The sequence below is a fragment of the Capronia epimyces genome, assembly GCF_000585565.1.
Source record: "Capronia epimyces CBS 606.96 chromosome Unknown aczIQ-supercont1.2, whole genome shotgun sequence".
Classification (NCBI taxonomy): Eukaryota; Fungi; Ascomycota; class Eurotiomycetes; order Chaetothyriales; family Herpotrichiellaceae; genus Capronia; species Capronia epimyces.
Genome location: NW_006912905.1, coordinates 163,351 through 179,381, shown reverse-complemented (window position 1 = coordinate 179,381; position 16,031 = coordinate 163,351). Strand labels below are relative to the sequence as shown.

At 53.3% G+C, this 16,031-nt stretch overlaps 5 protein-coding genes across 5 annotated transcripts; 4 read left to right on the top strand and 1 right to left on the bottom strand.

Moving 5' to 3' along the window:
- Nucleotides 1-234: 234 nt before the first annotated feature.
- On the top strand, nucleotides 235-5,161 carry A1O3_01887 (uncharacterized protein; the record flags this gene model as incomplete). The annotated part of the gene is made up of 4 exons (XM_007732030.1): nucleotides 235-675; nucleotides 836-4,450; nucleotides 4,504-4,681; nucleotides 4,731-5,161. 4 exons carry the CDS (start codon nucleotides 235-237, stop codon nucleotides 5,159-5,161), a joined length of 4,665 nt encoding a protein of 1,554 aa, XP_007730220.1.
- A 2,572-nt stretch (nucleotides 5,162-7,733) lies between these two features.
- Nucleotides 7,734-10,105, top strand: A1O3_01886 (uncharacterized protein; the record flags this gene model as incomplete). Its single annotated transcript, XM_007732029.1, has 2 exons — nucleotides 7,734-8,909; nucleotides 8,960-10,105. The coding sequence occupies 2 exons, from the start codon at nucleotides 7,734-7,736 to the stop codon at nucleotides 10,103-10,105; spliced, it is 2,322 nt and encodes a 773-aa protein (XP_007730219.1).
- Nucleotides 10,106-10,903: 798 nt separating this feature from the next.
- A1O3_01885 (uncharacterized protein) lies at nucleotides 10,904-11,881 on the top strand (the record flags this gene model as incomplete). Its single annotated transcript, XM_007732028.1, has 1 exon — nucleotides 10,904-11,881. One exon carries the CDS (start codon nucleotides 10,904-10,906, stop codon nucleotides 11,879-11,881), a length of 978 nt encoding a protein of 325 aa, XP_007730218.1.
- A 318-nt stretch (nucleotides 11,882-12,199) lies between these two features.
- On the bottom strand, nucleotides 12,200-13,486 carry A1O3_01884 (tryptophanyl-tRNA synthetase; the record flags this gene model as incomplete). The annotated part of the gene is made up of 1 exon (XM_007732027.1): nucleotides 12,200-13,486. One exon carries the CDS (start codon nucleotides 13,484-13,486, stop codon nucleotides 12,200-12,202), a length of 1,287 nt encoding a protein of 428 aa, XP_007730217.1.
- A 663-nt stretch (nucleotides 13,487-14,149) lies between these two features.
- On the top strand, nucleotides 14,150-14,890 carry A1O3_01883 (uncharacterized protein; the record flags this gene model as incomplete). The annotated part of the gene is made up of 1 exon (XM_007732026.1): nucleotides 14,150-14,890. The coding sequence occupies one exon, from the start codon at nucleotides 14,150-14,152 to the stop codon at nucleotides 14,888-14,890; it is 741 nt and encodes a 246-aa protein (XP_007730216.1).
- Nucleotides 14,891-16,031: the final 1,141 nt, after the last annotated feature.

Sequence of the window (16,031 nt, the reverse complement as noted above, 5' to 3'; positions counted from 1 at the left end):
ACCCTGTACCGTGTAGAGGGACTTTCCTTGTGACTTCCGCGCTTCACTTCCATCCCTTATCCTGGTATTCACGACACATCGCCGAGAAATGGGAATTTCTGTATCCCAATGCTTTGTTTGGATACTGTCATGCAGGCATGTACCGCCGGTCTAGATATGTTCCCTCGAAGAACCGAAGAATCGACTCCGCACTCTTCAACACGCGTTTGATCTGCGGCACTGTCGCGTCTTACGATGGACCCTATCGATCTCTCTTCATGGATGGGCAAACCGCCTCAGGGGCCCAAGCCTGTTGGGAAGCCGACTGAGGATGTGCTCAGTGACAGTTCGGACTCTGAGAAAATGCAAAGTGCTTCATCGGCGCACGACAATTCCAGCAGTGACGGCGATATCCTTCACGACGAAGAAGGAGATGGACCTCATGAGGAGAGACGCGTAAAAAACAAACAACCTCGAAAGACAGTCTCTGAGGAGGAGGAGAAGGAGGAGGAAGATCCAGCTGTCGTACTCGTTCCTCGTCTGCAACAGTCTTTCTACATCGATATTCCGAGGCTGTCAGACGAGCGCAAGCAGGAATACGCATCTCTTCCGGGACATTTCTCAGTACGGAGGATTGTGTCGAAGAACGATGAGGATAGCTATCTGGTCAAGCTGGACAGCGGCGAAATGAGTCTTGTAAGTTCCTCTTTGCTCGCATCAATCTCGTCTGGACTGGCAAGACTTGAATATACTCTGACCTATTCCTTACCAGGGTATCTCTTCATGCTTTGACCACTTGCTCTCTCATCTTCTTCCACTTCCCTTCTACCTTTACTAAGACATGTCTCCTCTGCAGGTTTCTGCCCGTGAACTACACGACCTTGATAACGGATCGTCGGCCCTTGAAGACTTCCAAGGCAAACAAATGTCAAATCGAGGCAGACGAAGCTCCCACAAGCCAGGGTTCACCGGCATGGTTGACTGGAGTAAGATCGAGATGTCAGAATCCGAGGACGAGTTGCAGTTGCCAGGCAAACGACGTCGCCACGAGCCTGGGGAAAGCGAAGTATCTGAGAGCGAAGTGGCAGCTAAATCATCTGAGCCAGATGACGAGGAGGCTTCTGATGAACCCCAATTTGAGGGAAGACGGTCTGCCCGACTGACCCGGAAACGGAAGCCAGATTACTTGCAGCAAGACCTACTTGAGATCGACAATGACTCCGATACGCGACCCCGCCGGAGTGGCAGGCGACCTATGTCCACGCTGAGACCAACGAGGGGGCTCTTACGATCACAGAGGGGCACTAGATCCCGGAACTATGAATCTTCGCCTGAGCCCGAGGTTGGCACTCGTCGATCTGAGAGAACACGGTCCAAACCCCAACACAGCATGCGAGAGCGACAGGAGGATGAGATCTCGAGCTACGAGGAAGAGAAGTCTGGCCCGAAAGTGGTCGGTGCTAAGGAGCACTTTGCTCGAATCTCTGAACAAGACCCTTTCAGAAAACGCCACCGGCAGGAGTGCGACACCTGCTACTTCAAGGGGGATGATAGCAACAAAGGACCTCTCGTCTTTTGTCAGGGGTGTACAAACTCGTATCACAAGGTATGCCTTGGGCCTAGAGGCAGTCGAGATCACCTGGTGACGAAGGTGCGCGAAACCATGTTTGTCCTACAATGTAGGCGATGCATCGGACTTGCACATGATCGAGACAAACGGGCGCCACATCATGGCATCTGTGTCGGCTGCAACGTTTTGGGTGAGCTGTCAAGGCCTCTCCGTATACGTCTGACGACACGCCAGGAGCAACTGCAGAGAGAAGAAAACGGCGGAAAGGATCCAATCACGGTGGTTGAGCCAAAACTGATCGACAATGTTACCAACGTACTTTTCAGATGCGCTCAGTGCTTCCGCGCCTGGCATATGCACCATCTTCCTGCACGAGAGACGGCACACTCATCTCTAGACGACGAAGATGAGGAAGGGCTGGATGAAGTGCAACTTGCGCAGAAGCGCTTCGAACACTACCATCGATCCTGGATCTGCAAGGACTGTATTGAGCACCAAAGTCAGATTGACGCTCTAGTGGCCTGGCGCCCCGTGGATTTAGAGGCCTACGTCCCTGGCACGACAGTTGATCAGATGCAAGAACGCGAGAAAGAGTATCTGGTGAAGTGGAAAGCCCAATCGTACTTCCGCACTACTTGGATGCCGGGGGATTGGGTATGGGGAATCGCAGCAGGCGCCATGCGTCTGGCCTTCTTCAAAAAGCATGAAAACCAACTACCGAAGATGACCACGGCAGACGCATTACCCGAAGAAGTGTTTCGCGTTGATATTGTGTTTGATGTGCGCTACTCGAGTGTGGTCCGCAACAGTACCAAGGAGATCGACCTCGCTCGGGTCAAGGAAGTGGATATGGCGTTTGTGAAGTATAAGGGGCTCGGCTACGAGGATGCTATTTGGGAGAAGCCGCCCCCTTATACCGATACCGAACGCTGGAACGACTTCAAAGAAGCATATGAAGACTATGTCAAGAAACTGCACCTCTCAATCCCCCCACAAACCACATTGAGACGTCACTTGCAGCACGTCCGCTCACAGGATTTCGAGTCCACCCTGATAAAGAAGCAGCAGCCGTCCATCATGGCTGGCGGTGAGTTGATGTTATATCAGCTCGAAGGCTTAAACTGGCTCACCTACCAGTGGTTCTCAAACCAAAATGCGATTCTTGCCGATGAAATGGGCCTGGGGAAAACCATTCAGCTGGTTGCGTTCTTTGCCGCCATGGTTCAGGACCATAAATGCTGGCCTTTCCTTGTGGTGGTTCCAAACTCGACTTGTCCAAACTGGCGGCGGGAAATCAAGAAATGGGCTCCTTCTCTACGAGTTGTTACCTACTACGGTTCCTCTACGGCGAGGAAGCTCACTCACGATTATGAACTGTTCTCCAAGTCGAAAGACGCACCTGCCCATCAGCAGAAGAAAAACCGGTCGGAGGCTAAGGACATCAAAGCCCATATTGTCGTCACGTCTTATGAATCCATCAGTGAAGAGAAGACTCGCCAAAGCTTGATGAGAGTCCCTTGGCAGGGGCTCGTTGTCGACGAGGGACAGCGGTTGAAAAGCGATCGATCTCAGATCTATGAAAGTCTGTCCAAGTTCAGATTCCCGTGTAAAGTCCTGCTGACCGGCACTCCTTTACAAAACAACCCCCGTGAGCTGTTCAATCTCCTCCAATTCCTGGACAGGAGTATGAACGCCGCGGAACTCGAGGCAAAATATGCCAATCTCACGCAAGACAATGTACCAGAGTTGCACCAGACACTCCGGAAGTTCTTCCTACGGCGCACGAAAGCACAGGTTTTAACGTTCCTGCCGCCCATGGCCCAAGTCATCATTCCCGTGAGCATGTCGACTCTGCAAAAGAAGGCCTACAAATCCATTTTGGCCAGAAATCCCCAGCTCATGAAATCCATCTTCAGTCAGGACCGGACTGTTGCCGTCAGGGAACGAATGAATCTCAACAACATCCTGATGCAGTTACGAAAGACCCTATGCCATCCCTTTGTCTACAGCCGTGACATTGAAGAAAGAGGAGTAGATCCTACCATGGCGTTCCAGAACCTCGTCCAGGCGTCGGGGAAATTGCAATTACTATCAGTTATGCTTCCGAAACTCCAGGAAAGAGGCCACCGGGTCCTGATGTTTAGCCAGTTTCTGGACAATCTGGATATCATTGAGGACTTCCTGGACGGACTCGGGTTGCAACACCGCCGGCTTGACGGCAGCATCTCGTCTATCGAGAAACAAAAGCGAATCGATGAGTTCAATGCGCCGAATTCGCCGTACTTTGCGTTCTTGATCTCGACCAGAGCGGGCGGAGTAGGTATCAATCTTGCGACCGCTGATACAGTGATCATTTTGGACCCAGACTTCAATCCCCACCAAGACATCCAAGCACTGTCACGAGCTCATCGAATCGGTCAAAAGAACAAAGTTCTGGTGTTTCAATTGATGACACGGAACAGCGCAGAAGAGAAGATCATGCAAATCGGCCGTAAGAAAATGGCGTTGGATCATGTGCTCATCGAACGAATGGACAAGGAGGACGATGCTGGCGAAGACCTCGAGTCGATCCTGAAGCACGGCGCTCAGGCTCTTTTCGAAGACGACTTAGGAACAGATGACATTGTCTACGATTCTGCTTCAGTAGACCATTTACTGGACCGCTCACAGGTTGAGAATACCAAGATCAGTGAGGAGAAGTCGGCTGAATCGCAGTTCAGTTTTGCTCGTGTCTGGCAAAACGACAAGGCGTCGTTGGAGGAAGAGATTTCGGCGCCAACTGGTGCCAATACCCCCAACCCGGGTATTTGGGACAAGATCCTAGCAGAGCGTGAAAGACTGTTTGCTGAAGAGCAAGCCAGGAAAGCCGAGGCGTTTGGCAGGGGAAAAAGAAAGCGACTGGTAAGCAACTCTCGCCAGGGCTTCTCCGCGCCACCCGCACTAACAGAGAGCAGATGGTGGACTATGGTTTGGATGATGGCGAGAAGCCCTTGCGTACCGCCAAAGCCACAGCTGGTCCTGAGGAAATCGGTCCAGACGATACCGACTATCAGGAACCGGCGGAGGAATCACCAGATGACGAGATCAGCAGTGAAGAAGAGTCGGGCGTCCAGCGGAAACGTTCGGTCCAAGGTACGGTGAAACCCAATCTCAAGCGTCTCCGATACTGATGGAGGGTCAGTCCGGCCATTCAAACGAGTGCGAGTTCCGCCCGGACAGGCACCGCATTTCAATGGCGAAGCCCAGTTCGATGCCGGTCCGATCCTGAGCATGCCGCCGATACATCTCTGCTCAGCTTGCGGAGAACAACATCCCATGGGCTGGTGTCGTCTCAAGCTGGCCGGAGTGGAATACTGCGGACTCTGTGGGCTTGCGCATCTTGGCCATGGACGAACTTGCCCGCATCTCAACGACGAGGTCCAGGTCGCCACACTGCTACAAACACTGAAAGAGAGCACCGAGAGCAGAGACTTGATCGAACAGGCCACCAAGTATCTGCGCATGATACGTGGAGATCTGCTCAATCGCAAGCGTGCTCGAGAACGCAAAGAGCACGAGGGGCTTGCACCGCCACTTGCGGCTCGCCCAAATCCACCTCGACCCAACCCATAAGGCCAGCAGAACGGCGGCGGATTGTTGAAGTTGTACCTGGTTTGAGCTCGAGATTGGCGTCAGGCGAAGTCGCATGAATGGGAATGGTGCGCCATTTCGGCTGGAGGCATCACTGGTGACCAGACTACAATGATACCTTGGTAGTATGTGCTTAGACAAAAGGGAGGGCTGATTCCAGGACTTTACTTTGTATCATAGCTACCTTACATCAGACAGAGGGACCGCTGTCCTTGCAAATCCCAAAACCTCGATCCTGGTCCCGGTTCCAGTTCCTTTTTCTTTAGCTTTTTCCTTTTAGCTTTCTCCTCCCTCGCTGACAAAGAGTGAATCGAATCGGCCAGTCGACAAAAGCGGTGCATGGGTGTCCGTGCTCGGGTACTGCGTATTCCGTACTACTACTTACTCTGTACTCTGTACGGTGTTTCCTATATCTATCTATCTGTACTCCGTACATCTGATGAAACCAAGATTGAAACGGTTTGAGATTGAGATCGGTCACTACGGTACAGACTCCAGAGTACTGCTGCAGGGGGTTTCGCATGTTTGTGGAGCCGAGGACCCGAGACAGAATGACGTGGGAGGCGGCCACGCTGATACCAGGATGGCCGGAATATACGGATAGTAGGTCCTAAAAGGCTCCTAAGGATAGGGCCCTAACTCAGCCACGGGGGCAATCAAACAGGTGAGACAAAATCAACGGCCAGCATCCATCGCGCTGTGTTGTCCGCATTCTATGTGTACGGCGTACACTGTCCAGAGGAGGAATGGTAGCATTGGTACTCCATACTACTCCATAATATTTTGAAGAGATTTTCAGGGAGAGGTGAAGATCCAATCCAACCTTTTTTGATCTTCATCGAGTCTTTCTCCGTGGTCGAGAGTCGAGTCGAGAGTCGAGAGTAATCTGGGGTAGATTTAGATTGTTGATTGATCTACGGAGGCCTGGAGTCTTGTAACTTGGCTGACACTTTGACACCTCCAGCTTGAAACGTGCAATACATGTAAACAGACAAGCCCAGATCCGATCTCGCGGGTACAGGTAGGGAAGTCCTATTAGTGATACTGCTAGGTAGGCAGTGCTGGGTTGGAGTGCCTAGTACTCCGTACTCGGTCCTTGCTCTTTCCTTTATATGCCAAACACCGATTGCTTTATGTGGCGGACTCCCAACAACAATCCAGTCAGTCAGGTAGTACTCGTATTGGGGAGGGCAGCCTGATGGACGAGCGTAAGGACAGGTAGGAGTATGTAGCCTCGTGTGAAGGACTTGGGACCGCACTCTGTAGACCGTGGACTGTGGGCTGTGGACTCGGCACGGTGGTTGGTGGTGATGTTCGCTGTGCTGTGCTGCGCCTCTGAGAGCGTGCGAAGCCTGCGGGTCACGACTCCTTCAGCGCAGGCAGGTTTGTGGATGGCGAGGTGAGCAAAGTGCAGGGGGGGAAAGAATTTGCGCGGGCAGCACTAAGAAGAGCAAGGTCGCATCATTGTTGTCGCCCAATCTTGCCTAGCGGGCCAGATTTGGCTTGGCGTCGAATCTGGGTGCGCCGGTGGCCAATGCAAGGGCCAGTGCCAGGGCCAGAGCCTGTGCCTGTGTTTGCGCCGGCAGTGCCTTGTTCTCCCATTATTCTCGCATCGCCTCTCGCCTCTCCTCTTGCATCCGCCTCGCTTCGGTCTCCAACCACCTCAGGTGCACCGGCGGCCTTCATCAAACAGACTGTTACACCGTACAGGCCCCATCCTTTGCCAGCCAGATTCCACACCTAACAGCCAACAGCCAACAGCGACCGAAGCCCATCCGTCGACCAACGACCCGCCCAACTCTCTAGCAGCGTCTATCACCTAAGGCCCCGTGCGTGCTGGGCACGTAACAGCTGGTTTAGGCGGTCTCCATCCTTACGAGTCACGCCCATCCCGTACCTCACGGGCCCGCAGCCTCTCACCCGTCCACCAACCACCAACCACCAACCGCAAAGGCGCCTGGCCTCCCAAGCCTAACCACTCTCCCCGGCCAAGGAGCCTCCCCCCGTCTGCCGTCTCCCTCGTCCACCCATCTGCATCTGCGTCTGCATCTGTCTCTTCTTTGTTCCAGCCTCCGTCACCCCCCTCAAACACACGTCGTACATCCCTCGACACTCTCCCTTTCACCCACCGACCACGACTCACTCACTTGTTCACCTTCACGTTCGCTACTCTGCTCCATCTGGACTGTACTCTGTACGCATCAATCAACGGCCGCCTCGTGGCCCGGCAGACTCATCGCTCTTCGAACCACCACCATCGTTTCCTTGCATTCTGTAATTGCCGCTCGTTCCAGTCCCAGTCCGGTTTTTCCTCACCAACCACCTGCGATCGGAGTCAATGACACAATCGACCATCACCGCTCTTTGATTAACTCGAGAATCCGCCTCTCGTACTGATCACATTTCACGCCCGACATTACCATCTTCATCCTCTGACCGTCGGTTGCTGGATCGAATCGTCGGCCTCGTTGGCGCTCCTTTGCTGCACCGCAGCCCCCCTTGAATAACCACAGCACGCGTCCGGCAGCGCCATCGCTACCAGCGACAACTCATCATGCGGCCACAAACATCCTTTTCTTACATCCTCACCCTCTTCGCTGCCATACTCCTCTCGCCTTTGGCCCTCGCCGACAGTGTCATTGAGTCCAGCTCACTCAACTCCTGCAAGAGCGGGTCCAACTTCACTGCCACGCTATTCAACGTCGCTTACACCCCGAAAAATAACAGTCTTGCTCTGAACATCAATGGAGTATCATCTCTCGTTGGGAATGTCACGGCGCAGTTGGAAATTTTCGCTTACGGCTTCACAATTCTCAATAGGACGCTGAACCCTTGCGAGATGAACCTCTCTGGGTTTTGTCCACTGAAAACAGGAAACATCAACATCGAGACAAACGTTGATATACCTAAGGATGTTGCCAAAAATGTCCCCGGCATTGCTTACACTGTCCCGGACCTGGACGGCGTCGTCCGAGTCTACGTCACGTCACTCGATGACAACGAAGTCATAGCTTGTATGGAAGCCGACCTCTCCAACACAAAGAGCGTCTACCATCCAGCCGTAGGCTGGGCCACAGCCGTTATTGCCGGCCTAGGTCTTCTAGCTGCAGGTGTGACCTCAGGTCTCGGCCACCCCAATACTGCTTCCCACGTCGCAGCAAATGCGGTCTCGCTATTCGGCTTCTTCCAAGCTCAAGCTATCATCGGCATGACCTCGGTGACTATGCCTCCTATTGTGCAATCATGGACGCAGAACTTCCAATGGAGCATGGGTATCATCCGTGTCGGATTCCTGCAGTCGATTGCGACCTGGTATCAGCGAGCGACCGGAGGCACTCCCACAACCTATCTTTCCACTCTGAACACCTATTCGGTCCAAGTGCAAAAGCGTGCCATCAAGCGCTCCATTACAGCGATGACCGCGTACGCTGTGCAGGGCATCCGAGCTCTCGCCAGGAGAGACGATTCGTCCAGCTCTACCACCGTTTCCGACGTTAAGATCGTTCGCGGAATCGATAGAGTCGGTTTTAGGGCAGGAATCGAGCAGACCAATATTTTCATGACCGGTCTGATCTTCTTCGTCTTCATTTTGTTCTTGATCGCTGTCTTGGTTGCCTTGACCAAGCTTTTACTCGACGGTTTCGCCCGCGCTGGCTGGATGAGATCCGAGAGATTTCTGGAGTTCCGGAATGGTTGGAAGATTGTTATCAAGGGGATTTTGTTCCGATTGGTAAGCTATGACTACCGTGCTTGATCAGACCTGGTCACTAACTGCTCCAGGTTCTCCTCGGTTTTGTGCAGATGTCGATTTTGTGCTTGTGGGAACTTACGGAACGAGATTCAGCCGCAGAAGTTGTCCTGGCCTTGATTGTCTTCATCTCCATGGCTGCTGCCTTGGCTTGGGCCTCGTTCAAGGTCATCTCCCTGGCAAAGAGATCGGTCGCCATGCACAAGAACCCGGCATACATCCTCTACTCGGACCCCAAGAGCCTCAACAAATGGGGTTTCTTGTATGTCCAATACCGCGCCACCGCCTATTATTTTGTCGTCCCCCTGCTAGCTTACATCTTAGCCAAGGCGATCTTCATTGCCTTCGCCCAGAAGTCACCAGTTGCTCAGGCCGTCGGGTTGCTCATCGTGGAGGGCGTTGCTTTGATTGGGATCAGTGTCCTCCGACCGTTCATGGACAAGAAGACCAACATCTTCAACATCTCCATTGCTGCCGTCAACTTCCTCAACGCCGTCTTCCTCCTTGTTTTCTCTGATGCTTTTAACCAGCCGGAGATGGTGTCGGGCGTTATGGGCGTGATCTTCGCCTTGTACAACGTCATATTCGCCGCGGTTTTGTTGATTTTGGTACTCATCGCATCCATCTACGCCATTGCTTCCAAGAACCCCGAAGTCAGGTATCAGCCGATGCGCGATGACCGAGGCAGCTTCATCAAGTCTCAAGCCGCCCTCACCACCGAACTCGACGCATTGGGTGCAACCGCTCGAGGAGATGGAACCAACATTTACTCTCAGGACAAGAAGGCCTTCGACGACGATGAGTCCTTCACAAGTGAATCGCTCAAGCACCAGTCGGAACTGTCGCAGCCACCCGTCTCTCAATCTGGTAGCATCTACGGGCAACAGGACCCCGCGCCGATGTATCCCGGTGAAAACAATGGGAGACGTGGCCCGCCACAATCCCAGGAGCAACGACAAATGTACAATCGAAGCTACGGAGGAAACAACGACTATGGATATAGTGGCCGACCAACAACAGCACCGAACCAACAAGCTTATGATAGAAGTTTGAGCCCTAGCCCTCTAAATCCTGGATACGTACCACCACGGTCCGCTCAAGGCGGATATGCTCCACAGCAAGGATTCCGTCAACAAAACAACTCCAGCCCTTGGCAACGTGGCGCCGGCTATGATTGACTACACTCGGGCCAGGCGCCAGATGAGAAGCAAGGTCAGCCCTTTCGTCCTCCGGGCCAGGAACGTCGCGGGAGAATGGAGATGGGTGAAGAACATGCCGGAAGCGGATACTGGGATCGAGACTGGTGGAGAGAATATGGCAAAGATGCTGAGCGGACTTCCAGTCCGTATAGATGAAGGGCTACAACCGGAGAGATATATTCTGCGCCTTGGTGGACTGAAGGAAGAAGAGCAGAAGTCGATATGATGAGACATGATTTTTTTGGCATCCTTGCGTCTCTTGTGTTTGGGTTGTTTGATGCTCGACCGACCAGCTTGTTGGCACACTGGTGCACTATGTCACAATCTTCTTTCGGGCGCTCGGTCAGCTCAAGCTCGGCATTTCTACAGCTGCATGGTCACGGTCATGGACACTGTCCAGAAAGGACGACTTGCATGGGAAGGCGTTTTCTAGGGGGATGTGTACGAGTACATACTCCGCCGCGACTGAAAATACATTGAGTTGAACAGGACTGACCAGCCTCTGTGACGGGCCATCACTTGTCTAGAGTTTCTAGAGTTCCTCATGAAGGCTGTGGCCTTGTGTCTGATTGTTTGTTTACTGCCGGACCCTGTGAGTTGATGTCGTCTTGTCCCTGCTCTACTCACCTCACCCTCGCATCACCTTTGTGTCGTGTTTGTTGGTCCCCGTACACCAGTGGCATTCCAGTTATCCTTTTATCTCTCGGCGTCGCTCGGCGTCTCTCGGCATCTCCTTTATCCTGCGCGACTGTATCGACGTCCACTGGTGTCGCCAGGATGCGGCTGAGCCGTGTTTTGGCGGAGCGCAAGAAGCGCAGCGGTGCGGCTGGGGCTGGGGCCGGGGCTGAGACAGAGACAACCACACCCTCATCCTTCTTTCTCGCGATGGCGCCCGAGATCCGCATCCAGGTGTACGAACTTCTAGAGCAGATGGCCGACCACGACGGCGACCAAGACCGCGACCGAGCCCAACACTACAACGGATTCAGCAAGACGCGCAAATCTCTCCTGTTGACCTGCCGCCAGATCAACCAAGAATTCACGCCCTATTTCTACCGCTCGACCACCTTCTGTCTGCGGTTCATGAACCACAGCCCCCGCGACTTCTATGCCCTGTTGAGCAGCATGGACGCCGTGAAAGTGCAGAACCTGCGCCACGTGGAATACCGCAACCGACAGTACATCCCCAGCGACTTTGCCGTGCTGGAAGACATGGCCGCGCGACTGGCCCGGGCGGGCGTCCACCTGGCCACGTTCAACGTCGTGCACGGCGACTATCTGAGCACATCTATCCTGCGCGCACCACTGGCTCTGGCCGTCCTGCTCATCGACCGCAATCGCAATCGCAATCGAAACGGAACCGGAACGCAAAATCGAAACAGAACCCGTGATCGCACTCGCGCCGTCCCATCCCCCAACATGAACTGGACCACCTTCGATCGTGCCGACTGGCCCGCCGTCGTGCGCCACTCGTACGGAACCCAGTTCACCCTCTTCGAACACGCCGTGCTGGCTCGCCTGATGCCCGACGCCGTCGTCCGCCGCGAGCGGGGCCCCAGTGCCTGTGGCTTCCGCGTGCTGTTCCGCCGTCCCGCCGCTCTCGTCGACTTCCTGGCCAACAACCCGCCTGTCGCGCCCGCCGTGCAATACGTCGATGAAGGCCCCACCCTCGCCGGCGTCCTGTGGCCCTTGGTGCCGCCGAGACGGGGCCCCGATGGGAAACCAATTCCCCGTCGCCGCATTCGCCTCGATTGAGGCCGGGCTCGACACTGAAAGTGAAAGGGAGAAGGGAGAAGGGAGAGGGTGAAAGGGAGAAGAAAAGAATCAAAACAGCAGGTTGGACAGAAAGGGAAACGATAATACGTTCTGCTGGGCGAGGCTGAGGCTGGCTGCAATTACTCGAGTGTTTATGTACCTAGCTAGCACTCCGTTACCAATGCAGGAAAAAGCTAAACGCTACCCACGCTTGAAGCTACCCTCAGGGGCATCTTACTCGCAGCTCCCTCCCTGAACTCAGTGTGCCATCTTTAACCTTGATTGCTCGTCGGCCTCCAGCTTGATTGATTGCACGCTTCACGAACCCCTATATGTGAGGGGCCTCTGCTTGAAGTAGTCTGCCACCACCTCCTCCGTCACAAGTGCTCTCTTGGCCTGAAAGTCGGCAACATAGGCTTGCATCTCCTTGATACAGATCTGCTTGATCTCGCCCGTCAACATTTCTCCAGATTCATAGGCCTTCTTGATCCGGGCGAGCTCCTCGTCGTCTTCCAAGAAGAAGGTCAGGTATTGGAATGGAACATCCGCTTTCGTGTCTCCACCTAGCTCCCGTTGCTTCTCGGCTGTATCCTGCCCCCCCGAGAATGCGAAGCGGTTGATTTTCTTCTTGATCTGATTCGGCGTGTCGGTCAGGAAGATGGCGGACGAGTCGACACTGGCTGACATCTTGGAGCCGGGGCCCTGTAGTGCAGGTAGGAAAATCGAATGGATCAAAGATGGCTTTTTGAACTTCATCTGCTCGGCATTATCGCGACATTGCCGGAAATAAGGGTCCTGGTCAATGGCGCAGGGAATGAGGCACGGAATGGTCCGCACCTTCGAAGGGTTGTCCCCGAAGATATGAGGGAACGACGTCGCAAAGGCGGCCGCGGACTGAATGGCGCAGAAGAAAAATTCCCCGACATTGTTGCTATCGTTAAAGCCGAAGGTGCCTTTGATCTGGTTGAGGGTGATGCGCGAGGCCATGGCGCAAATATTCTCTAAGAACGCGCCACCTATGTACCTGAGATTGGAGAATATGAAGGTTTTGGCAGGGTCGAAGCCAATAGCGATAATATCTTTTGCATTTTCTTTAACAAAGCGTTTTGTGTCCTCGATCGTGATCTTTTTTGAGTGCATGAATTTTTCGTCGTCCGACATCATGATGACAAGCGGACAGTCGAAGGTATCTTGGAGGTATTTCGTGAATTCGAACGGGACAGAATGCCCAACATGCATGCTGTCGCTGCTGGGTCCTCGGCCGGTATAAAGATAGAATGGTTCACCCTTCTCGTACCTGTCCAAGATCTTCTCCAATTCTCGGTGCGAAAACACGATCCCTCTTCGGATAAACCTGTGTGCTCTTTTCCCTGTGACTTTCTCGAATCGTTCTATGAGTTGTGGGGTGATGAGCCTTGCCCCAAATTCCCTGGTGAGTTTGTCGTAATCCACCGGGAGTAGTTTCCCATTCTCGTCCACTCCGCCCGAGACTTCGAAAGGGGTGATACGTTGTGAAACACTCGGGTGGTGTGCAATCTCTGCTAATGCGTTGGTGGTGAGCTTGGGAGGTTGCCCAGGTTCGTCTGCAGGCGGATGGGCAGCCATGATCGCAGCTGATGGTCTCCAAAGGGATGAGGGGAGGGCTGGTCCTTTCCCCGGAGGAATGAAGGGCTGGTTCTTGAGGTGAATAGAGTGAATAGAGTGAATACGGTCAAAACTTGACTGCACAAAACGTAACACCTGTTCAGTCGAGACACCCGATGGAGAGAGGTCGAGATGAGTGAGCGCTGCAGGTAGTAGGTAGGGTGTAAAGCGCCAAGACCACACGCAGGGTGGGAGTGAGTCAATGTAACAGTAGTAGTAGTAGTAGTAGGGACAGATGGAAGAAAGGCAGATGCAATAGTATCAGACGTCTTCGCCGAATGGTATGTACATGTAGTTTCATTCGGGGTTGCTGTGACTCAGTTCAGTACTGTGGACAGGGAGTATCTGAGATGTTATCGTGGGGGGTTGAATACCATGTAGTTAGACCCGGTTAGGTAAGACTGCCGACAAGTTCCCATTGGGACTAAGTACGTAAAAGCAGCAACTATTCACTTACAGACAGACGCCTAATATGGAAGTGACTTCGTCGATATTTGCCAAGCAGCGGGTTCTCAGGTGGCAATTCAAGTTCACCACGCTCACAACTCTATAGAAGCATCCTTCCCTTCGTCTACTTGACTTCAACATCCAACCCCACTTCCCCCTGGTTGTGTCGTTGACAGAATGAAAATCTACGAGAGTTCTTTCAGCTACGATTACACATTCCCGGCCGTCACTTTGGCCTATTTTCTCCGCTATCCGAACCCGTATTCGAGACATGTCTTGAGCACCGATGTCATCGATCGCTATGTCGATCCCGAGACCCAACGCCTTCATACGGTCAGACTTCATCTCAAGAAGTCAAAGGTGCCTGCAGGCATTCTCAAGTTCCTCCCCCGAGGCCTTACCGGGCCCGGTGGCTCCAGTCAAAGCTACATCCTCGAAAAAAGTACTATTGACCTGAAGGAAGGTTGGATGGAAACCGAATCGAAGAACATGGAGTGGACCGGTATCCTCAGTGTTATCGAACGTCAAAGCTATCGACGGCAACCGCTCTCGGAAATCCCGTCCCCAGACCTGTCCACGGATGAAACCCAGGGAATCAAGGAAACAACCTCATGCAAAACCGTGGTTACATTCGTGTCACAGCTTGGCCAAGGCAAGATATTGGGTCGGAAGAAACACGAACACTCTAAAACTCCCGAGGAAGAAACACACAAGCAAGGATTCTTCGCTGCGTGGTCCGCAGCAGGGATTCAGAGAACTGTTGAACTCATAGGTGTGAAACGGACAAAGTCCGCGTTGGTCAACGGGAAAGAGGGCATGAATGTGGTTCTTGAGCGACTGCGCAACGGCGGCGTTGTAGGTGTTCTTGAAGGTATGAGAAGAGACCGTCTGGAAGCCATGGGCGGAGAAGGACATTGAGAACAAAACTTTGGCTGAGCCGCCACGATTCTGGTGACCACGATTTTCACCGGGCAGCCTCGGTGACAAGTCTGGTCAACCAACTGTGTTGTAACACCAACATTTCTTTGATTTGAGCATGGCGTTGGGATGGTTGCAAGCGTTTGGGCCACCATGGAAAATTGTACGCCCGAGTATGCAGTGCTAGGTAGGCATTGAACAATGACCGTGTCCACTCACTATCTGGATATTCAAATGGAGATCCGTGGTTCTGAAAGCAGCCAGTTCTCGCACCTGCATCGAATTGTCCTCCTGTCAGTGCCCATCCGGCACCAGTCCGGATACCTGCCGATGGCGACCTGGATTTCATTTTTTTTCCGTTCACCCAAATGCGAGAGCAAACTGCTTCGTTGCCCAGGGCAAGGCTAGCGTCATACGTGGAAGAGAGGAAAGAGTGATCCCCTCGCTCTGTGCACAGAGGAGCTCATACATTACTCCTCTTCTCTATTACTATGGCAGGGAGCTTTTCGGTCCACGTGCAGAATCATGAACACTCTGATCCGTCTTCTTCGCAACTGTCCCACCGAGTTGTGGCCGTGGCCATCTATGACGGTGGTTGTGGCTTCGTCTTGGTGGTTGGGTGCACTCATACTCATGAGTTGCTTTGAAGAAACCGAGTCTGCTGGATGCCTTGGTCGACGCAATAGCGTTGATGACACGCCTCCTCTCAACGTCTCTACCGCTGGCTGGACAGTGCCTCTGAGAGGTGGCAGAGCGTGCAGTGGTAATGGGGTTTGTGCGTATCAGCATCAACCGAGTGGCACTGTAGTTTGCTGACATGGCCTAGGTACGGATATGCTCGCAGCTCCACCAGCGGGCAGACCTCTGCAGTATCTCGCAGTAGCGAACGGTGTCAACATTTATGTCTGCAACGGCGGCGGTGAAGAGGCAACATCAATCCTCCAATCTCAGTCTACCCAGCTTTATGATGCGGCACCTCTTGTTGCTCATCTTCCGAACGAAGCAGCTTTCCACGCAGTCATCCCAGGCCTAGATGCGGTTGGGATCGGGAGTCAAGATGGGAATAACTATACTTTAGGAAGCTTAGGGACAATTGGAACAATTAACGACACCTCGATTGTCACTCTTTTCGACGTCGCCA